General features: G+C 37.7%; 2 protein-coding genes across 4 annotated transcripts in view; one reads left to right on the top strand and one right to left on the bottom strand.

The window, feature by feature from the left end:
* Positions 1 to 20,130, top strand: part of tnip1 (TNFAIP3 interacting protein 1) — a 31,637-nt gene extending 11,507 nt beyond the window's left edge. For 2 of the 3 annotated variants that reach the window (XM_066716602.1, XM_066716601.1), the window contains exons 2-18: positions 2,051 to 2,233; positions 3,329 to 3,469; positions 3,744 to 3,832; positions 3,945 to 4,013; positions 6,432 to 6,626; positions 7,060 to 7,154; positions 9,040 to 9,175; positions 11,774 to 11,866; positions 12,357 to 12,422; positions 13,373 to 13,504; positions 14,385 to 14,504; positions 15,006 to 15,137; positions 15,979 to 16,104; positions 17,355 to 17,435; positions 18,677 to 18,856; positions 19,087 to 19,174; positions 19,326 to 20,130. In XM_066716602.1, coding sequence (XP_066572699.1) covers positions 2,095 to 2,233; positions 3,329 to 3,469; positions 3,744 to 3,832; positions 3,945 to 4,013; positions 6,432 to 6,626; positions 7,060 to 7,154; positions 9,040 to 9,175; positions 11,774 to 11,866; positions 12,357 to 12,422; positions 13,373 to 13,504; positions 14,385 to 14,504; positions 15,006 to 15,137; positions 15,979 to 16,104; positions 17,355 to 17,435; positions 18,677 to 18,856; positions 19,087 to 19,174; positions 19,326 to 19,384 — 1,941 coding nt within the window. In that variant the 5' untranslated portion in view covers positions 2,051 to 2,094 and the 3' untranslated portion in view covers positions 19,385 to 20,130. The remainder of the gene's footprint in view (positions 1 to 2,050; positions 2,234 to 3,328; positions 3,470 to 3,743; positions 3,833 to 3,944; positions 4,014 to 6,431; positions 6,627 to 7,059; positions 7,155 to 9,039; positions 9,176 to 11,773; positions 11,867 to 12,356; positions 12,423 to 13,372; positions 13,505 to 14,384; positions 14,505 to 15,005; positions 15,138 to 15,978; positions 16,105 to 17,354; positions 17,436 to 18,676; positions 18,857 to 19,086; positions 19,175 to 19,325) is intronic. The other variant, XM_066716603.1, reaches the window with a different exon arrangement.
* A 229-nt stretch (positions 20,131 to 20,359) lies between these two features.
* gpx3 (glutathione peroxidase 3) lies at positions 20,360 to 24,012 on the bottom strand. The gene is made up of 5 exons (XM_066716604.1): positions 23,864 to 24,012; positions 22,129 to 22,279; positions 21,754 to 21,871; positions 21,513 to 21,612; positions 20,360 to 21,254 (listed from the first exon to the last, which is right to left on the bottom strand). The coding sequence occupies exons 1-5, from the start codon at positions 23,942 to 23,944 to the stop codon at positions 21,009 to 21,011; spliced, it is 696 nt and encodes a 231-aa protein (XP_066572701.1). The 5' UTR covers positions 23,945 to 24,012; the 3' UTR covers positions 20,360 to 21,008.

Below are 24,012 nucleotides of genomic sequence, written 5' to 3'. Positions count from 1 at the left end.
TTTGTTCACCGAAGGGCTGGAGAGCGGTACAGGAATGAGTGTCTGCAGGCAACAGTGAAGCATGGTGGAGGTTCCTTGCAAGTTTGGGGCTGCATTTCTGCAAATGGAGTTGGGGATTTGGTCAGAATGAATGGTCTCCTCATTGCTGACAAGTACAGGCAGATACTTATCCATCATGCAGTACCATCAGGATGGCATCTGATTGGCCCCAAATTTATTCTGCAGCATAACAATGACCCCAAACATACAGCAAACGTCATTAAGAACTATCTTCAGTTTAAAAAAGAACAATGAGTCCTGGAAGTGATGGTTTCGCCCCCACAGAGCCCTGATCTCAACATCATCGAGTCTGTCTGGGATTACATGAAGAGAGAGAAGCAACTGAGGCTGCCTAAATCCACAGAAGAACTGTGGTTAGTTTTCCAAGATGTTTGGGCCGACCTACCTGCCGAGTTCCTTCAAAAACTGTGCAAGTGTACCTAGCAGAATTGATGCTGTTTTGAAAGCAAAGGGTGGTCACACGAAATATTGACTTGATGTAGATTTTTCTTCTGTTCACTCACTTTGCATTTAGTTAATTTATAAATATAATCCATTAACATGTCTATTTTTCAAAGCATTCTTACTTTACAGCATTGTTTCACACCTACCTAAAACCTATGCACAGTACTATATATATATATATATATATATATATATATATATATATATATATATATATATATATATATATATATATATATATATGTTTCTTAGATTTAATTTTGAGTGCAGTAACATTTGCAAACATTCAGGTAAGAGGAGAATTGAATCGGAAGTGAAACTGAATTATATTGTATTCTTACCATTCTTCTACATAAAAAGCACATAGATACTTATGGACAGGTACCGTACCTCTTTTGTGGTTTCCAGCTGTGAATTCCAAGTTGGTTCAGGTACGGTTCTGTCGTTAATATTGCAAGATGAATATACATTTTCTGATCCCTTTAATAATATACTTTACTATGTTGAGTTTCCATCATGTTTGGAATGGCGCCTTAAGTGTTCTAATTGGCTGCCGTCATTAACACCCAGACGTTTCTTAAGTCATGAAATAATGATGGCCAGTCAGAATGAGCCTTTAATTGGGAAAGGTGAGCGTGCTGTGGGGGAAGAGAACAATCATTATTTTTCTGAAAACAATCCGCAAATGAACAATCTGCCACTTTTCTACATCATACCTCTGCTGAGAGAAACAACACCTGCAGTGGCACCCACACAGATTATTTTTGTAACATTTGATTGTTTGCATTTTTGCAGGGTTGCATAAACCTTCTTAATTGCTTCCAATCCACAGATATCAGACTTTCCATTATAGTGGAAACTTTTTTTTAGGGTTATCAGCAGATAGTGATCACCCCCACACAATTTTTGCATAGACAAATTCTACCACAATAGTGGATCTCTTGCTTATTGCTGGCAGAAATCAGTAGAGGTTCACATGTAAACTAACATTTTAAAGCAATTTATTCAACATGTTGTATTTTGTAGTTGGTAAAGAGTAGATTTGAGCGATGATGATAATGATAACAGGACTTAAATACAGTGTCTTAAAGGTACTTTTTAAACATCTGTATGGGGACTATACCTAATTTTTGCATCTCGTGCAGGGAACTGTTTTGAAGAGATGATGAAGAGATTAAAACATTCAGAAATGTAGGTGAATATTGGTGGTAGCCAACATGAAATCCAAGTAGCTAAACCTAAAGAAAGAGACAGCTGATGATATTTCATATTTAATATAGTAAAGAACTACAGATACTGTGTGGTGCTTTTCCTTCCACCTGCACATATATTACCAGGTATGCAATAAACTACGATAGCGTTAACTAGGTGGCTCTGAACAGATGACCTCAATAAAGAGCGAGTGGTGGGGTTCTGAAAAAAGTGTGTTGCAACAACTGTTGCAACAAATACAATAGTATAATGCTATATTTAATGGAACACTGTAATGTGCTTCTTTATAACTAATGTTTGCCCCTTTTTTCCTTCTTTTTTCCCTCCCTGTCAGTGTAAGACCCTGCAGCAGTATGTTTTGTAAGTAAAGTGCTACCAATGGAGGGGAAAGGGCCCTATCGAATTTATGACCCGGGTGGGAGTGAGCAGAAGGAAGAAGCAAGCAGTTTGGCCTACAAACAACTACTGGAAGAGAACTGCATTCTGAGGGAGCGGATGAAGGGTCTCAAGAGCTTAGGTACTACACGGTCGCTCACTCCCACATTACATGAGTCTCAAAGCTTGGCCTGGATGTATTTAGTTCATAGGCTAAAAACAAATTCTGTTTCTAGCTGCCGACAATTCATACGGCAAAACAAAATAACCAACATGGCACAATGTTTTTTCAGGTATTGTGATACAATTATGTGGTGATTTTGTGCTGGAGTCTTTATTATATGAGCTGTGTGCCTTGGTTCCATCTGTAATCCAGTGAAGCAGAGTGGTAATATGGGAAATCCAAAAGGTCTCCACAATTATGTTGTTGTTTTTTCCAATCTAATTCCACACTAAATGATGGTGTGTTAATTACATAAACCTGGCCTTTTCCACAGTAATAACAGGTGTTAACTGGAACAGACTTGTTATGTCAGTTTACTAATTCAGTGACCTTTATAGGAATATGTGATTATGATTACACTAAGGCGAAGATAAATGTGGATGTCAGAGTACTGTATCCATTCTTTGCTAGATAAATGATTCCCATACATAGTAATGCCAATTTTGCTGCATGTACACTTCCTTTTGCCATGACCCTTCTTTGGAAAATGGAACTTCTGAAGTATATTTTTGTCAGAACAGCCAGTGAAACGTTAACATTCAGCAAGAGAAATAATCATGAGAAATATTTCCTTCAGAAATTAAATGGAAAATTATATTTTATGATCGGATGAGAAATATTGAAACCAGTTTCTATCCCAATATATTATGCCAACTGTAGCCCTGTGGCTAGCATCTGTGATAACTGATAAAAAATAACATTTTCTATAATTAAGCCAACAACTCTTTAAGTATTTGTAAGTATTTTGTGCTTGTTTTTGTAATTGTTACAATTTAAAGAAACCTGTATTAACTTTTAAATGAATTTATATAAATCACAAATTGTTTGGTTGTATTTTATCAACATGCCACATAGATTTGTTTTGTTTGTGTATGTAATTTTACTAATTTAATTAGTTTGATTTAAATTTACCATTTAACCCTGAGATTTTTCATAAAACATTAACATTAAGGTTTCTGTTGATATGCAGATACCCATGCTCATGTAGTTCACATCATTGTCTGCTAATTGTAGGGGACCTGCTAGAAGAATCCCAGACGGAGGCATCAAAATTACGTCAACGAGTGGAAGAGCTAGTGAGAGACAACGAGGTCCTGAGATCCTCATCCAGCTTTAATTCAAGTCTGGGCATTGGCATTCCAAAACAAACCCAAGGTCTGTCAACACCGTAATCAGCACAGTCACACACAAGGGAAACATCAGCTTTGCACGAGGGTCTGACACTTGTAGATGTTGAGGCGAGATGAATGTAGACCACGAATAATTGAAGAGTGTATGAATGGTTGTGTTAATTTTAAAAGTATCTGGAGTTTGTGTATATGTATTTTTATGAAATCTATATCAAGTGAATAATGAATGGGCAGCAGGGAATCAAGTCTTTGATCAGCAGAGCTGCATTTTTTGACAATTTGTATTTTCATGCTTCCAGGCCAAAATAAGAGTCATGAAAACTCCAATCCAGAACTGAAGGAAACTCAAGAATGCAAACTTAGAACTGACCTGAGACCGGTCTCTAGTGTAAGTGAATCTGTATATAAGGTTTGTTGCCTAATGTGTACTGTAACAAGTGCACATTAGTCATTGAAATTAAAGCATTTACAAAATAATTGAATGTGTATTCTCATTTTAGGAAGGCTCCTCAGAGTTTGAAGTTGTGAATCTTGTGGAAAGACAAGGGTCTAATGAAGAAACCAAATCTGTAAGTACTTAGAATAGCAGCTGTTTTGAGGAATTTGGATTTCCCCTGCTTCGTGAAACTTACAATATTGCAACAGAGCTAACTTTCACAACACCACACTCTCTAGGGTTGCAAAATGGATCTGATACATGATTACCTCTTATCAGTACTTTATGGCCTAATTGTGACAATAAACGGAAAATAAAAAGGTGTTAACAGGAACTGGTTACTATATCTGTGTGTGCTTTGATGACAAATAGATTTTTCAGAGTCAGCATATATTAATGAATGTTCAATATTTTGCACCAGTTGTGAACTTTTTTCTTACCTCTACACAACCCTATTTGCAGTTATAGCACAAAAAGTTTAAAATAGAAATGTCATGGGTGCTATATAACCATGTGTCTTTCACAGCTACATTAAATTAGATGTATATACTAAAACTTACTGTATATATACCTTACATCACTGTAGTTACACAATGCAAATCAAATCCATCTAAAACTGGGTTAGGGCAGCACAGTCTCTTCACTGCCAGTTCTTACCTCAATTCATTAGACATTGCTAAACTAACATTTAAGTTTCCTGTTTCTCACAGACACTCGAATAACGCCTTTGTCAATTAATCGCATATGATCCATTTTTCAAAGAGGTTTAACATCTGGAGTGATTTCCCCAAATTATGTAACATTTAAGCTAAATAAATATGATTGTTTCCTCTTTCTGACTCAGAGTTCAAATGGCAATCAAGTTCTATATAGTCTTGCATATGCCTTGCTCACTTCCCAGCACAAAGAGGAATTCTAAATGGTGTCCATGAAAAACAAAACTATCGCATAAAATACATTTTCCCTTGTCTATATTAAAACATTAGGCATGAACTCTGTTGACTGAGCAAAGTCGAGTTTGAGTTCACACTGAAAATAATGACACAATAGGCGACTCAGCTGTGACAGACAGTGGGTTTATTAGATGACGTCCAATGACACAAGATCTATGAGTTGTAGATTGTGTCTCTTGGCAAATATGATATGCTTGGGGGATTTATTTATTTTACAATAAATATGATGCACTAACTGAAAGTTGCTTGAGGTTCAATTAAACATGTTATGGAAATCGAGTTCAGTAAGTATAATTGCCTAGAGTGACTCGAAGTCTTAGCTCTGAATGACGTGGCCAGTTGTCACCTATCTCTTTTTTTTTAAGGAGCTGTATAAGTGCCCCAATCTGGCTTTAGTGTTTTGTTATTGCTGGCCGCAGAGCACCTTGCAGGACCGTGGGAACTTGTAGAGATGGGTTTTCATTCTCTGTCACAGGCTTGAGTTCCTGACAGCTGTTTCTCAGACTTGCTTTTCTTATTTTAAAATCTTTTTTTCTTTCGATTGACTCAGCATGTGAGATGTGTGACGGTGCTGAGCTGACTCGGGGAAATTCCCAAAATTCAGACATACAATTTTTTGTGACATAGTTTAGTGACCCGTAGTACTATACTCGAATGGCAATGTCCAATTGGGAAAACTAGTATTAGCAAAAGCTAATTACTGATATTTTAGGACTAGTGAATTTCTTTGTGTGATTATCAGTTTAGTCCAAAACTTTGAAAACATGGTTTATGGTCAGTGAGAGAGAACACAGGTTGCATATTAATGGTTAGAGATCAGTATTGCACTGCTATGCTACTGCACATACAGTGCCTATATACCCCCTTTTATGCCTTTTTTTTTTCTGAAAATGTGGAAAAGTTTTTATTGTGAAAAATATTATATATTAAAAATGCAAAGTTGAAATATAATTGGATAAGTCTCCACCCCCCTCTTGGTGGAATAACCTTTTTATATAACGTTTTGCATTTAGGCCAAAATGTTCCATTTTTTCAGTCCCTGAAACAGCATTCAAGGTGGGCTTTCTTGAGTATTTGCTTACTTCTTGCCACCCCGCAATACAGGCCAGATTTGTGCAGTGCTTAGGATATTGTTGTCACATGCACACTTTGACCAGTCTTGGCAATAAAAGCCTGTAACTCTTGAAAAGTTGTCATTGAGCAGAGAGGCTGCCAAGAGGCCAGTCTCCTTCTTGCTCGGTCATCCAGTTTAGAAGGACAGTCTGATCTAGGTCTTGGTGGTCTTGACCGGCTCCAAGGGATTTTTAAGGCCTTATATATAGAAAGCTAGAAATGCAAAAGAAAAAAAGTGAAATTAAATGGGACCTTTCTTTAACAGTAGCCTCTTATTTATTTATTTTTCCTGTCAACCTTTGTTTTTGTAAACTGATAAACAAAACTGAACTAGTTGTTAAATGCTTCTTTGCTGAATGTCTATTTTGAGATATATATAAAGTAAATCACTTTGTAACTACATTATAAGTGCAGATAAAACTTTAATTACTGACATTTTCAAACAACGTGATATAGGCAAGACACTAAAATGCCTAATTTCCTAGGGGGCAGAGTTTCTCCTGCCACAGGAGAATGCTGACCTGGCCAGCCAGCTACAGAGGATGGAGAGTTCACTGAGTGTGTTTGCTGAGGAGTACAGTAAGAACCAGCTTCTTACCCATCTGGGACGCATGGCCTTGGACTTCAACCGGCTCTCTTGTAAAGTGCAGAAGAACGAGCAGAAAACAACTGTTCTGCAGGTAAAAAAATATATAAATTAAATTAAACAGCTCCCCATTTAAATTTGGAGTCTACATGTGCAGAAATATGTTTATTATTATTACTGCAATTACAACTACTACTAAACTAATTCTGCCGTACGATGGGCTAGTGCCCTGTCCTGGGTGTACCCTACCTTGTGCCCTGTGCCCGCCAGGTTCACCATCACCCTGCCCTAGCCGACGCAGTTACTGATAATGAATGAATTAATGAACTTTGTATTGATCTTATGTGGATTAAGCAAGATTGAAAACTATTGAATTTATTTAATTTATTTCACTTCTCGAATGTACTCGTACAAAAACAAAGGTATAATTATAACCATAATTTGTAAATGCCTGTAATTGTGCATTAATGTTTACGACGATCCAGTCAAATTCTCCCAAACTCATGTCAGTGTTGTCTGTTTTGCAGACTCTTTGTGAACAGCTCAGACAGGAGAATACTGATCTCCGAAATAAGATGGAAGAGGATCTCCAGTACAGGAACCAAGATCTAGACCAGCTGAGGTCAGACATTGAATATTTAATTATGGAAATCCATTTATAAATCTCAAGTTAATACGATCAAAGTATTTTGTTGTGAACTGAATACACACAGTGTTCTATAAAATCAAAGAGATGTTCAGTCTTTTTTTCTCTAAAATATGCTCGAAATGTATGTATGGTATGTAAATTCTAATTGTTACTCCGATTTAGTTCTGCAGTACTCTTATCCCTTTTCATTCATTCAATGTTTAAATGTTCACTGATTTTTTTCTGGTTCTCCCAGCATCCATTTCTGTTTTGAATTTTTAGCTCTACTTTTTTCACCAAAATATACACTCACCTAAAGGATTATTAGGAACACCTGTTCAATTTCTCATTAATGCAATTATCTAACCAACCAATCACATGGCAGTTGCTTCAATGCATTTAGGGGTGTGGTCCTGGTCAAGACAATCTCCTGAACTCCAAACTGAATGTCTGAATGGGAAAGAAAGGTGATTTAAGCAATTTTGAGCGTGGCATGGTTGTTGGTGCCAGACGGGCCGGTCTGAGTATTTCACAATCTGCTCAGTTACTAGGATTTTCACGCACAACCATTTCTAGGGTTTACAAAGAATGGTGTGAAAAGGGAAAAACATCCAGTATGCGGCAGTCCTGTGGGCGAAAATGCCTTGTTGATGCTAGAGGTCAGAGGAGAATGGGCCGACTGATTCAAGCTGATAGAAGAGCAACTTTGACTGAAATAACCACTCGTTACAACCGAGGTATGCAGCAAAGCATTTGTGAAGCCACAACACGTACAACCTTGAGGCGGATGGGCTACAACAGCAGAAGACCCCACCGGGTACCACTCATCTCCACTACAAATAGGAAAAAGAGGCTACAATTTGCACAAGCTCACCAAAATTGGACAGTTGAAGACTGGAAAAATGTTGCCTGGTCTGATGAGTCTCGATTTCTGTTGAGACATTCAGATGGTAGAGTCAGAATTTGGCGTAAACAGAATGAGAACATGGATCCATCATGCCTTGTTACCACTGTGCAGACTGGTGGTGGTGGTGTAATGGTGTGGGGGATGTTTTCTTGGCACACTTTAGGCCCCTTAGTGCCAATTGGGCATCGTTTAAATGCCACGGCCTACCTGAGCATTGTTTCTGACCATGTCCATCCCTTTATGACCACCATGTACCCATCCTCTGATGGCTACTTCCAGCAGGATAATGCACCATGTCACAAAGGTCGAATCATTTCAAATTGGTTTCTTGAACATGACAATGAGTTCACTGTACTAAACTGGCCCCCACAGTCACCAAATCTCAACCCAATAGAGCATCTTTGGGATGTGGTGGAACGGGAGCTTGGTGCCCTGGATGTGCATCCCACAAATCTCCATCAACTGCAAGATGCTATCCTATCAATATGGGCCAACATTTCTAAAGAATGCTTTCAGCACCTTGTTGAATCAATGCCATGTAGAATTAAGGCAGTTCTGAAGGCGAAAGGGGGTCAAACACATTATTAGTATGGTGTTCCTAATAATCCTTTAGGTGAGTGTATATATATATATATGGTAAGACTAGCAGAATACCAAAGATTGATTTTATCATAGTGGCTTGCAGATATCACAATATACAGATATGCTATTTAAAACTAATCTGCGTTTCTGAAGGAAAATATAGATTAAAACACTGTATTTTATACTTAGGGCTGAGGAGACAAGTTGTGTGCTAAACACTTTTAATTCAAGGGCAGATTAAAGATTGAGTGTTGAGGGGAGGTTTTTTTTTTTTTGGATTAGGGTCTTTCCATCAGAGGCTATCAATAGAAAGAATCCTTGGTATTTTCTTGCAAAATTAACCCTGTTCATATTTTTTTTTTCTTTTGGTTTTACTGAATTCAATTCTAGGCAGGAAAACTCAAAACTGAAGAAACTGGTCACTGGCTCAGGGGGACAGAAGGCAGGACCACAGCATGGATCTAAGCAAAACGTGATGAAGCAGGAGCTTGTAGGTGTCAAGATGGACGTGGCTGTAGTGCAGCAGGTAACCAAAACTTTCATTTCAGTGCACTTTTAATTAATTAATGTGGGTGAGTCCAAGATAACAGGTTATAAGCAACATGATCGATGTTTTGAATACTTGCAACCACTTGAGACTTAATTGAATTTGAGTTGTTGAATGTAACATCAGTGTGGAATGTGCATTCAACATTTATCTGTTGTGGTGCTTGACATAGTGTTCTCTAGATCCTGCAATTCATAAGGGAAGAAAAACATTAGCACTTCACTGGGCATTTGCAACTATTACTGTATATGACAAAATTAGAAATAAGTTATTCATAGTTTGTTTCTAAGTGTCTTTGACTGGTCCCATTCTGCTCACACATATATAGTGAAGCAGTGCAAGCAAATGTATTCACATTAAATAAATCGGGATCTAGATATAACACCCTAAGGGTCAGAATGACAACATTTACATTGATGACGATTTTAAAGGTTGAGTGTAATTGGATCTGTAATGTATGTGTTTTGTACAATGATAATTGGCAGCACGTGATGCATTACTTATTACTAGTATAATACAGTATTAGTCAACATCTGTATGAAATACGCTTTGCATATACTTAAAGTATAATATTAAAATACCCTCTGATATGCAAGACTAAGTTTACATTAATACAAAGTGTAAAGGAAAGCCTCCCTTACATGTTAAGGAACTTCACTATGAATCATTGTGTTATCATGCACATCTTCTGAGAATACACCCTGAATGTGGAATGTAGAGTAATTTCACTTCCTTAAATTGTAAATCACCACAAGGGTTCTTTCCACAATTCCTTAACATGTTTCTGATTAAGTCTTTTCCATTTTGTGATTATTTTTATGATCACTAGTTTTGATTAATTCTCATCCTAAGATGAAAAGGAATGTTCAGTGCCTATAGAAAGTTTACACCCCCTTTAACTTTTTTCACATTTTGTTGTGGCAGTGCCGCAAGAGTTTCATGCATTTAAATTAGTATTTCTTCCCACTTCCCTACACCCCATACTCCACACTGTTAAGGGGAATATGTTTTTATTGTGACTGTTTAGCAGTTACAGCTGGGAGTCTGTTGGGATCGGCCTCTACCATCTTTGCAAACCTAGATTTGGCAATATTCTTTAAAAAATTGTTCAAGCTCTGTCAAGTTCCTTGGGAAGCATTCATGGACAGCAATCTTCAAGTCATGCCACACATAGTTGATTGGATTTCAGTCTGAGCTCTAACTGGGCCTCCCAAGGACATGTACTTTTCTGTTCCTTAGCCAATCCAATGACTGTGTGCTTCTGGTAATAGTCATGCTGAAAGATGAACTTCCTTCCTAGTTTAATCTTTCTTGCATAGGGCAGAAGGTTTTCCTTAATTACTTTTTGTATATTTGTTTTTTGCTTCATTCATTTTCCTTCCTGTCCTGATAAGAAAACCTAGTCACTGCCAATGAGAAACACTCCCTTAACATGATGCTGCCACACCCATGCTTCACAGTAGGGATGGTGTTCGTTGGGTTTGCACCAAACATAACAATTTGCATTTAAGATGAAAAAATCCATATTATTGTCATACCACTAAGCATTTTGCCTTCTTTCCACCTTACCATACAAGCCAGATGTATGGAGTGCTTGGGATAGTGTTGTCACAATACTGGAGCTCTTGTAAAATTGCCATTGGACTCTTGGTAGCCTCTCTTGGTTGTCTCCTTCTTGCTTGGTCATCCAGTTTGGAGGAACATCTTAATCTATGCAGGGTCTTGGTGGTGCCATACACTTCACGCGCTTCTTAATTATCATCTATTTGATATTGTTTTATACCCATCCCCTGATCTGTGCCTTTCAACAGCTTTGTCCTGGCTTTCTTTTGAAAACTCCTTGGTGCTCATGGTTGAGTCTTTGCTTTGAAATGCACGACCCAGCAGAGGGATCCTACAGGAACTGCTGAATTTTTCCCGAAATCATGTAAATCACTACAATTTGACATGGGTGGAGGCCACTTAACTTGGTGTTTGATTTTGAAGGTGACTGGTTACACCTGAGCTAATTTAGGATTGCTATTTAATTTTTATATGTAGTTAATTTTCAATTGGAAGTTGTTGGAGTAGGATATATATATATATATACACATTCCAGGTGCCAAGAAAAGGGGCCTTTGTAAGGGGTGAACACTTTTTATAGGGACTGTATAGTCATGCCTTTCTCCATGGATATTGAGAGTGATTTCTTTGCACAATATACATTTGCTGATATTAATTAAAATTATGAAACCCTGTTCCTTTCTGTAAATCCCTGTCAGATGCATTTTACCTTCACTGAAAAGCATGCAGTGTTTGAAATTTGTTAAAAATGGTTTAGGGACAGCTTAGCAAGTTGTATTTTTATATAACCAATCCTTGTCTTTGGATATATGAACATATATGAACATTTTTTATTTTTTTTTATGCCAACCATGGACGCATTATTGTGGAAAGCCCTAAAGAAGCTTCCAGACTGGAGAGGTGTGCAGTATCTTTTGGTGTTCATTAATGCATAGTTAACATGTTAATCTGTGTAGCTGGTGAGATTGGGTTGTGTGTGTGCGGCGCATTGTGAGTTGTGGTGTCTCTCTTTAGACTGGCAAAGCAGTGGAGAAAACCCAGATGAAGACCTGGGACCCAGAAGCATATGAGAAGAAGATAAAGTTATTGGAAAAGCAGAGGGAAGATGTAAGAGGGGCTTTTTATTTTCTCATTGGCTCATGCTTTGCTTTAATTCGTTACTTCATTACTGAGACTCACTGAACTCTCAGGCGTAAGGGGATGGTCACACCATGGAGGTAATCTGAAGAACATTGCTATTTTCAGCCAGGATATATTGGTTGTGGGACTGTACCGGCCTTCTGTTCTCATAATTGAAATCCTGTGGCTTAAAAATATACGCTGATAAGGGTTTATACAGCTTAATAAATTCTTAACAACCCTGTTTCTTTTTGTTGGTTTCCCGTCACTGAAGTATAAATGTTGATTTGCTATTCACAACTAAAACTAAGCTTTTATCTGAACACCTGTGTGTTTCGACACATTTTGCAATGCATCACCTTTCAGGATATCTTTGCAAATGACTATTTTCTAATGTGCTTTATGCTGAAGGATGGAGTCGGAGAGGTGGTTAACTATCCATGTATATCTGATCGGTACCTTCTTTCCCATGTACTAGGTACTGGAGGTGAATAAGCAATGGGATGTACAGTTTAATTCCATGAAGCAACAGTCAGAACAGAAGGTAAATTGTTTTTTTTTTTTGGTAACCTTATAGATCTTGTATAGAAGTCTGATTTTGACTTCAGTGCTATATAAATATGTTGCATAATCTTGCACTTGCCAGTTTGTTTTTGACACGGTTGATTAATTTTGCTTAAAATGTAAGATCTGGTACTGAGGGCTGTAGAAAGGACATGATTTTCAGCTAAAAATGCTTTTCTTGATCTTCTGCACAATGAAGACGGTAATGTTTTAAGGTACATTTTGTACAGATTTTGGTCTAACACCACCAGCAGTGGAAATTGATGATCTACCAGATATGAAAGCAAAAGAATGAGGTAACCGCAGTACCAGCCACAGGCATATTTGACACCTTGAGCAGAATTTCCCTAACCTCTTGAGTACCCTCTCTTTTCCTGTTGTGGTAAAAACTGGGGCTGGCCAGGGTTTCGCAGTGCTCCAAAGCAGCCGGCTTTCATGTCTAAAATAAATTCATATAAAAAAAAAACACGGCAACAGAAACCGGAAACCCAGTCGCTTTTAATTTTGTTCTTTTACGTCATTCCTTTTGTTGTACATGCAGAATCAAGGGTAAAAAAATAATACAACATTCCTGTCAGCTAACCTAAAAAGCACTGTCAATTTTGTTAACCACCCTGTGTGACATGTTTCTTCCACTACACTGCCTCAGAATATGTTTAATATCAGTATAGCAGACAAACACTGATTTTAAACTGTTTTTGAAAACGATAAAGAAATAAATGCATACTTAAACCCTTCTGCTGGTCTGTAGCCTCAGACATGGCACCGAAGCAACAAGTAAGCTGAAAAATGTTAGCTGCGTCTGATAGGATGCAGTCAATTTTAAAGCAGAACCTTCTTGAGTTGCAGTTTTGCATCAGACTGGAAGACCATTCTCCATTATAGTGTCCGCAGTGTTGAAAACAGTCTTTGTCTGTGTTCTTCCTCCAGATCACGGACCTGAGACAGAGACTAGCGGATTCCCAGAAGGCCGTGGCTGAGCTGGAGGTGGAGCGGGAGCAGAAACAGCGGGATTATGACAAGAAGCTTTTATTGGCCAAGTCCAAGATAGAGAGTGTGCAGGTAAGAGCTCATGATGTCTTACTACAGTGAATAAACTCATGACATGATGCTTTCCCCTGAAATGATTTCATTAATGATTTTATTTTTCATTTGCTCTTCTAAATAAATGTATTAATGTTCATGGTGAAGAGAGAAATGCTCGCTCATCTTCTCTCAAGTTCCTGCTCATGTAATTCTAGTGTGATGAACTATGTATTACTTGTGATTTCAAAAAATATAATCAGACCCTTTATTTACTTTACTATTAATTTACCCTTTATTGAATGCTGTAGGTTACTTGTATTGTATTATCTATATGCAAACATCTGGACCAGATGTGTTCTTCAGGTTCTGTTGTATAATTTTATTTTCTGACCTAAGGGTTAATATGATTCTCTGTACTTTCCCAAACCCGGACTTCACATCCCATAAAACTTTGGCACATGTATACGGTTTTATTTGCTACCACAGGAATTACCCTTAAGATTTATCTGCAGTATCTGTTGTATGGCTAGTTTCCAGGAATTTACTAAAAGTAATTCGATATAAGCAGCCAATAATTCAAATTGGATATGATCCACACTTTTCTTAACTTGTATTGCCTTTATCAAGTTAATAGTAGCTACTCAATATAGTCACACCCTCACCTTAGGCTGAAAATCTGCTTTTGGTCAATAACGGATGTGTGGAAAAAGTGCAGAACTGTTTCATTCTTCTAATATATAATAAAACACACAAAATATTTGTAATTGTAAATATTTGTATTTGTAATATCTTAAGTTTTTAGTAAATATTAACTATTCGTTTTTTTCCTGTAGGCAAACACAGAATTTGATGTGATCTATTTGAAGTGAATAGATTTGCTCGCTCGTTGTACTAATTACGTGTGTTCTTGTTCCAGGCAGAGAAAGAACGGCTAATGGCAGATGCAGAACACAAGCTGAAGTACATGCAGGACCAGCTCTTGCCACTGTCCAAGCAGAGGGAATACCAAGATAAGGAGATCCAGCGCTTGAATAGGGTAAAGTGCTGTACCCACCAACACCTACACAGACTGTCCCCCTCTCACTGCGACGATGCGAGCCTCTAGTTTTGAAAAGGAGAGACACAGAGGAGGGGATAAGAAAAGATATAGGCCAGTGATGAGTAAGAAGCAGGGCATTTTGAGACATAACAAGTCTGAGATTATTATTAGTCATCCCAGTTGAGGCCTTGGATGTCTCACAATCCTCTGCTGTGGGAGTTGAATTGCCTTCCTCTTTGTTCAGTGCCTTATTTAATTTACCTTGTTTAGATCAACTTCCCACCGAGCCCTTTTCAGTGTAGACCATGGTTGTGTCTCGCCTAGGCTGTCTGTCGCAAAGCACAGTGTCTGTTCAGAGTACCTGACTAGCTTACACTGTCTTAGGGTTGGTTAGTAGTTTTTGTTTTACATGTGAAGTGTATACACCTGCAGTGGCTTTTCTATTTAGCGCACTGAAGTAATCTGCCGTCAATGACAGTTTCCCTGTTTCGGCTGCAGGCCCTGGAGGAAGCGCTGACCCTACAGTCCACCGCAGCTCCGCAGACACCCGTGTTTGGTAACCATGGTGACGCAGCGATGAACCTCAGGCGACAAGAGCTCCTTACCCAGATTGCAGTTCTTAAAGAGCAGGTAGGCCTTCAGACAAGTAGGGGATTTTGCAAAGGCCTAAACAATACCTTAAAAAAAAAAAACATTGTGTGCACGCAATCTCAATTTCAGTATGATTTCCTGTGACCGTTTTGCCAAGTGTTTGTTTCCAAATCTCCCTTTACGCAGGTGTCTTGGCAAAGGCCAGCAAATCGGTGAGAATTCACTGTTGGTGTGTTTTTGACTAGATCCACAAAATAAACGCAAACGCTTTAAAGGACGTTCTTTTAAAAGCCACACGTCAAGTAAAAATTAATCACCAGGGAGACCAATTAGAAACAGGTTTTGTTTAGAGTCTTACAGCTGCTTTCACAGACCTGGATTAGAATCAGTGTTGGACTAGCCTACCTAAAATAACATTTAAGACTGGTGCTGTCCGTGAAACCTCCCCAGAGTTCAATTTAAAGTAGGTTTTATTTTATTTACTCTGTTATCAATGTTTATAAATAACTGTATTGTACAGCTGTTATTTTATGTTTCATGACAAAGACCTTACCTGAACTGTAATAAGATCTTCAAAAGACTATGAATCGTTTGTGGTGGGAGGGGGGGGCATTCTAACAGTTACACAAAAGTAATTGTAATGATTTCATAACTGAACTTCCATAAACTTTTAATTTGCTAGTCAATTAACACTTTAGAAGCATTAGACATAGTACTTGGTGGGTATTTAGTGTGAACAAAGATTCAAGACTGTACATCAAATAGTGTTTTTTGTTTTTGTTTTTTTTATTACTGTCTTTTTTTGTTTTTTTTCCAGTTAAGATTTGTTTACAATAATTCCAAGATTTAGTAAATCAATTTTCAAATGTTTTCCTGCTAGGTGAAGATCTTTGAGGAGGACTTTCAGAAAGAGCGACGTGACCGAGAACGTATGAATGAAGAAAAGGAGGAGTTGAGGCAACAGGTTGAAAGACTGCAGGCTCAGGTGACAACATTGAATAATCAGGTGTGCATTAAATGAAATACCATCTTGCCTCCTAGGTCAAATAAGGTCCAATTAGTTCATAGCCTTCTCATATAATGCTTCTCCAATTACCAGTATACTAGTAACTATACAAACAATATGTATTTATGCGTAAGTGTATAGGCTTATTCTTCTTTTATGTCACATGGAAGTCATAATTTTAGATTATGCCTGAACCCAGGTTGTTTTAAATAGGTAATCGATACACAGGGATACATCTGAACAAAGCTGTGCATCTCAAACTCTTCTATCTTGGTAAGATTCACATTCACCAAGCTCTAAATCAGAAGAGTTATAACCAGGTATCCAGAACAGTCTATGAAAGGCAACATCTGCATTCATGTTCCTGTCATATCCTCATGGTGGTGCTATTGAATACAGATTAAGTTTCATTGGTCACTGAATCACTGAAAATGGTCCGGTGACATTTTTCTTTTGTGTTTTTAGCATGTCCATGAGACTGCAGTAACATACTTTATGCAACTGGACCACTTCGGATAGAAAACTAACTGAGGGCCTTTCTAACTTTTGTATTTTTTAATTCCGAGTTCAAAACAATGAGTGGTGTCAGACAAAGGAACCAACTGGTTTGTTGCATCAAATAACCCTACATTCCACGTCTACATGCAAGAAGAATTATATTTAAAATGCAAATCACAGAGAAGGGGGACAGAAAAGTGTGATTGTGTTGACATTACCTTCTAGGTTAAATAAATGCCTAGTTAATAATTTGTGGCAAAATAAACATCACATTGTGTTGCACCATCAGATCAGCTTTAGATGTTTGTACACTTAAGAGTTGTAAGTCACTTACTTCCAAGAGATAAACTTGCAGTTAAAGAAACTTAAAAACTGGGTCAGGTTGTGAACAGGAAGAAATCAAATTAAAAAAACATGCGTGTTACTGAAAGTGTTGTAATAAAAGCTAGTAACTATATATTTGTTTCAGACCTCACTTTGGCTTTGTCAGATGTGCGGTGTCAACCATAATCGGGCTGATTAGGCAATTCATGTAATTCAATATGTCTATGGAAATGAAAACCACGATTACCCAAATTTTAAAGTCCACCATTGAATCATCCTAGCTTATTTACGTACAACGCTGGCATCTCCTCTTAACTCAGTCATATCTGTTGCTTATCTGGTTATTTGTCTTGTTCGCCAGCTGTGAATGTTTTTCGAAGGCATTCTGACCTTCCCGCTTTCCTTCTTTTCATGCCCGCGTGTCTCAGTTGCGTCAGGCGCAGATTGACTGTCAGAGAGAGCGAGGGGAGAGGTGCAAACTGGAGAGACTGCAGAGACATCTAAAGCAGGTACTCACAGCCCAAACAACACAAACGCACACAGTCCTCTTTACAGAGAGGGCTGCTACTGAACCCTGAAGAGATGAATGTACTAGTATTCTTGCGTTTCTAACCGACTTGAGAGAGGACCTGTGTTTTTTAAACTACTTACCATTAGGTAGCCGTTATAGGACTTTGTTTCTGAGTTGACTAAACACATTCACATCTTTCAGCTGACTTGTAGCTCAAAAATTGCACACTCTGACTGGTACGAAGCAATATGTAATGTAAGCACAGAGGAACAAAAATACCCTTATTTGGAAGCTGCTGATTCAAGTACAACCTCAAAAGAGTGTGAGATCCTGTGAACCTGTGAGATCAAAGAACCAAAGTAAAATAGCAGACTTTACAGGGTGATCTGTATTTCACATACCAGCTAAAAAAGAAAAACATACTATAATGTAATCTACCGTTCATGTGTAATATTTGGAGTTCCATATAATTGAATACAATTAAATGTATTCATAGCAATGCAATGGTTTGAACAATGACAAGAATTCCCCCTATTTGCAATTTATATTAATAATATTTACAAATGTTCAGTGTTGTAATGTTGTTTTGTTCCTTGACTTTGTGTAAATACCAGCCACAGACACTGCAAATATTGTATCAAAAGAGAGAGAACCTGAATTTCACAATTCTGCAAACTAACCTTGGACAATGTGTATTGTTTCTTGATGTGGATGGTCTTATCAGAGTTGGCAGTGGGACCCCATAGATCTCTCTCCAGGTGTCTGTCAGTATTATGTTAGATTTGTTATGGTGTTTTTTGTATTTTTGTTTTATATGTTGCTATACTGATTTGTGATTGGAAGAGCACAACGCAAAGCAGATCTAATGGCAGGCTATGGCAGGCCAAGTACTATTGTGTTTTTGTTGTTTTTTCCATTAGTTTTAGTATTTTTGTTTTGTTCGGTTTTTGTGCCTTTTTGTTTTGTTGCATTTGTGGTTGTTTTGCATTTTATTTTGTTGTTTCGGAACAAATGGGCTACTGTTGAGATTTTAGTAGCAAGGAGATGTTCCCAAAACCGACCTTCTCAGGAAAGTCAGTCTTTAGAAGTCCTATAGAAACTTAAGTCTCCTTTTACAATCCTCCTGATAAAGTTCCATATGGTCACGGTATTACAATCTGTATCCTGAATCCCAAATTAATGGAAATGTCTTATAATTTTAGATTGAGCTGAGAGAATTGTGTATTGTGTTTGATGTAGGGCCAGCATGAAAGACGCACTTCAGACCCCACCTCTGGGTCCGTGAACCCTCCTGCCAGCCCGCCGTTCTTCATGCAGGGTATGCAGGGTGGTCACCAGGGTTTCGACGGCTGGCCCATCCACTATCCCCCCAGGGTAGCACCCACAGACCCTGGAAGAGACTACCTGCCATTCCAGCCAGTAAGCACCAATTAACTTCCTCACTGTGTCTGCTTGAAGAATTATATCAGGTAACAAATGGGAAAAACCCAAACCTTTCTGCTGTTAACTATAGTTCTGCAGTCCTGGGCATCATTTTGCTGTGTTTTGGTTTCTCCGTATAATTATTGGAATTTTAGGTTATATTCTGTGTTTTTGTTATACCACTCTACTGTGTATAACCAGTCTTATTCATGTTCTTGTGTCCCAAGGGGGGTTTTCCTTGGGCAGCTCCATTCCCTCCGCCCCGCAGTCCTAGAGCTCCAGGAGAGACCGCACGACCCCCCCCAGAGAACACAGGTGAGCATGCCCTACTGTGAGCTTTTAAGATATATTTTCAATGTGACGAAAGGAGCCATGTAATGTCAATTCGTGTCCATCTTTTCCTTATTGTGGAATTTCTATTAAAGAAAGTTTTGGTGTCTGAAATCCTATTCTTCTGTCACTACAGACCCTTCACCTGGATTTGGGAAGAGTGAGCGACAGAATATTGACCCTGGAAAGCACTAATGTCTCCGCATTGCCTGGAAAAAAGCAATTGTGACTGCAAAAAGGAATTGTACCTTTGGAATAACTGTTGGTTAAAATGAAAGAAAATATAGCCAATTTATTAATGTTACTGTATTTAGATAAACTTGGTCTTTTGCTTATGTTTTGTTGACTGCTATTTTACTCTTTAAATATATATATATATATATATATATATATATATATATATAAGTATGTATAGAAATATCTCTACTATTGTATGTTTTACTGTTGTTATTATTATTATTGTTATTATTATTATTATTATTGTGATTATTTTCACTGCTTGATTTAATGGGATGTGAAAAGAAAAGTCTGAAATTGAAAGTACTTTTCAGTTACTCTTACAATTCCTAGTTGTCATTTCCTTGCTTAAATGTGAATACTTAAAATATGATTAAGATCAAAATTATTTGAATTGATTTGAAAATATAAATCCTTGTAGCATCCATAAGATCCCCCCCCACCTCCCCAAGGCCCTGTCATCTTATAAATTAAATCCCTAATAAAAAAAAATATATGGGAAAATAATAAAAATGCATAGATTTATGGGTTGTAAAAAGCATTTTTTTTTTCCTAATTGTATTTTGTTTGTAAATGTTTATAACAACATTGTGGAATTTATGTTGCTTTAACCATGTCCTATTATCTGTGCTATTGTCAAAGAGAGACCAAGTTTTGAAGAAATTATACCTCTTTATAAATGAATAAATACATAAATGAATAAATACATATTTTCTTTTAATACATTAGGGCTTTATATTTGCAGTTGAACTATAAATCTGCGTTTTCAGAGCAGGTCATTTAATCCCATGGACGCTTCTCTACCCAAAATCTTACTTGGAACACGGTTATGTGCAGGCCATTCTTTAAATAATGTGTATGTGTATGTATAAAGACCTTCAACCAGTTGAGACATTAAGAAATACAATAAGGCAACAAAATTAAACCAAATGGTTCAGGTTTAATGCTTTATTAGAATGAAGTAGTCAAATCTGAAGTACTACAGAGACTTGAGTATAGGTTTGACAAGGTGGCATTACTCTGGGAACACTGGGGCAGCTTGAATGCACTGAAGAGCCCCTCAGATCCCGAGTTTCAGGCCAGACCCCACAGTAAACTGCTTTAAGGCCTCACCTTCACTCGCATGCGCCTCCTCAAACCAATACCCACCGACTGTAGCCCCCATTGTCACAGAAAGCCGGAAGCAACAAGCAAATTCAAGCAGATCATTTTCACATCCGTGGGATTCAATTTAGGTTTAAGTCTGCTATATTTCATTGTCAACCCGTTTTAAATAAGGAAATAAATAAAAGAGGCAAAATTAATATATTGGGCATCTATGTCAGGATTAAGAACACGTACAATTTCAGTTATCCTGTGCTATCCTGTGTGTGGTCATGGGGCAAACTGATATTGTGTATTAACTTGAAAAGGGTGTGGTTTCTGTATTCTTCTGAGGGCAAAACAGATTTGAAAAGGTCGACACTATTAAATCATAGAAGCAAAGGCAGCGCTTTAAGAAATAGCAACACAATGACCGGTGCATAGAGAAAAACACCAACCAGATTTTTCTGGTTTGTTCGATCATTGTTATGAAGCAAATTTAGTATCCCAAATACTCTTGCCATCTTGTGTGTCTCTGTGTCATCTGTTGGACTGTTAGGTACTCAATGATGTCCTTTCTGACCGCAGAGACGTTCACCCTGGGGTACCAGCGCTTTACTGGTTTGCCATCGGGCCCAATCAGAAACTTCTCGAAATTCCACTTGATGTCATTCATCTTCAGTGGCTGCCAAAACAGTCTGTTGGTTGGATTCCCAAAACTGTCCCCCACTGGCGGGCAGGCGTTCTGTTGACAAGTTTAATTTTGTTGTTATGATATGTGCAAATCCGTAGAATGCAATATCTCTAGTATTTTTAATGTATATACATTTCAGTGAATATGAAGTGCTATAATTTACAAAAGCTTCTTCATTAATCGCACATTTTGTCGAACAATCTACGCTACACCAATATAAACAATCATTTAGGTTTTGTCCATAACACATAGGTCAGGTTTGAGCTCTGCATATTTCAATCAGACGAGCTATATGAACTTAATGCTCACCTTTAAGAAAGTGTAGACTTGTTGTTCTTTCTCTCCATTCACATCTCCCTTTTGAAAAAGCTGGAAATTTGGAACAAATCCATTTCCTGGCCGGACATACCTTGGAAAGATTAAAAATAATGATGAGTGACAAGTATTTTTTCTGCTCAACAGACAAATCTTAATTAAGCATGTTTATCTCAATGGGGACTCCAGGTTTATATAACATGGATTTAAACAGTTTTTTCTGCAGGGCTCTTACTTCAGTGTTGACAAGATTTCTTTGTTGCTACCAGGCTCTTGCAACCCAAATTGATTACTTGGGAAGCCCAGGATGGTAAAGCCATAGCCCTTCAATTCTTCATGCAGTGCATTCAATTCTATTGAGAAACAAAATCATTCTGGTTATTATTATGGAACTCATAATGGTTATTTTTAAGTATGTGGCTTATTGTTTAGATATAGAAAAGCTCTCCTTATGTGCAAAATGTTTTTATTTTTCTCACTTGCTAAAAACTCCAGTTTTCTGAATTAAGTCTGAACTGAAAGTCATTTTTAAAGTGTCATTATTTTGTCACATTTAGAACGCCACCAATGTGAGATTAAATTTACGGCACTGTATTTTTCATGTTTTTACCTAAGTACTGGAAGGTCAGTCCTCAGTATGTCGCAACATTGACAAACAGGACTGTTTTCCCCTGGTACTCGCTGAACGGGACGTATCGACTCCCATTTAATGTCACGGCACCATAATCAAAGATATTGCCTTCAGTCATGTCACAGGAAACCTAAAAAGTCAAACATTATCCATGTCAGGTGTTTAACAGTAAACATGAGTACTGAGCCAAGCTGACACAGGAACACAACAGACATTTATTTTTGCCTACAAACTGGACTTCCCTTGTTCACTTGTGCAATCTTCCTCATTCCAGTGCTAGATGCACAAACTAGTTCCATACTTCAATATAAAAAGAACGTCTTGAAAATTAAAGCATCTTTCTGAAGTATAACCAAAATATTGCATAGAAACAGGAATGATGTTGCTTGAAACTCGTTTTGAAATAGTGTACAGCTTAGTGGATTGAGTTAAACCTTTCTTGCATCCTTTCACTGGCGGTTAGGCAGGCTCATTACCAACGGTGACTCAGGAGTGAAGTCTAGTGCGCAGGTATAAGTGCCCATTCAGTTTTGCTGCAGTGTTACTGTGGCAACCTGGCCCGCTAGCAGCTGCCAGTGATGCGTTTGATTAATAAACTTGTCATCTCATCACAGGCAGGCAGTTTGATAGCTTCCAAGCTATCATTTACCTTGACTTTTCTTGTGCTTTCCACATGTTCCTTACATATATTGACTTCCTGTTTGTTTATTTAGCTAATGACACCTGTGGGTGGATTTATATGGGGAAGTATAACATATTATTTCAGTTATTCAATTATACTTAGAAACCTCCCACTAACTAACAGCTACTGAACATATATTTAGAGCAGATTTCTCCTCTTATCTGTAGTAACAGGGTTGTTGTCTGTCTGCCTGAAAGGTCACTTTAGAACTGAATAACAGCTGGGTTGTAGGTAAAACCATAGAATAACAATGTTCAAGGCTAAGAGAAACCGGGGCTATGAAGTAACTGAGCCATAAAGGCTGTATAAACCCATGATTTCCATATCTGCACTTTCCACACAGTCACTTAAACCACATCAACCTTCCACAAAATACCCCGGGATATAATTATTCTAGGTAAAGCAGAAATTAAAACATCAAATATTTTCGTAACATAGATTAACAATCATAATCTTATGAAATGTTCTGAGACAGGTTTGGATAAAACCAGAGAAAAGAGATTATGCTTTTTGATGTGATGCTCAGTGTAAATATGTTCATTCTCTTCTCCATGAATGTATCGAAGAGACAATTAACTTAGTTTTCAATATTTATATATGAAAGCTGATCTTAATTTACTGGCTACATGGATTTAGCAGGGGAACAGAACACATTAGACCAATCTGACCAATGACAGATACACCTGTCGATCCTGTTCAGATCAGATGCTAGTAACCAACACTGCATTTTACATTTTGAGTATTTTGTTTTTAAATAAAAATGACCCCTTCTGCTTCACTTCTTCATAAGAATGACATGTTATTTTGGATAATTGTTTGGGTGGTGGGGCAGGGGATAATATAAAATATACATTTTTTGTAAATAAATACAGTCAAATAAATATATAGCAATACATATTTATAATATTACATTACCAAAAACAAATAAAACAACCAGACACGATTGAATCAAACAGGAAAAACACAATTAATCAATCAATCAATCAATCAACATACAATGTGATTATACCCATATAAATATATCCCCTTTACCTGCAGGTTTTCTGCTAACAGACATGGCTGAAGAAAGCCCACTAGAAGCAGGGATAAAATCCAGCTGCTCTCCTGCCCCATCGTTGCAGTGGGGCTGCTTTCTGTCCTCTCTCTAGCCCAGCACAGGAGGAATCTGAGGCTTGTCAGGG

This window comes from Amia ocellicauda, chromosome 11 (genome assembly GCF_036373705.1).
Source record: "Amia ocellicauda isolate fAmiCal2 chromosome 11, fAmiCal2.hap1, whole genome shotgun sequence".
NCBI classification, from domain to species: domain Eukaryota; kingdom Metazoa; phylum Chordata; class Actinopteri; order Amiiformes; family Amiidae; genus Amia; species Amia ocellicauda.
The sequence above is the reverse complement of the archived record's forward strand: the minus strand, read 5'-3'. Positions and strand labels throughout refer to the sequence as shown.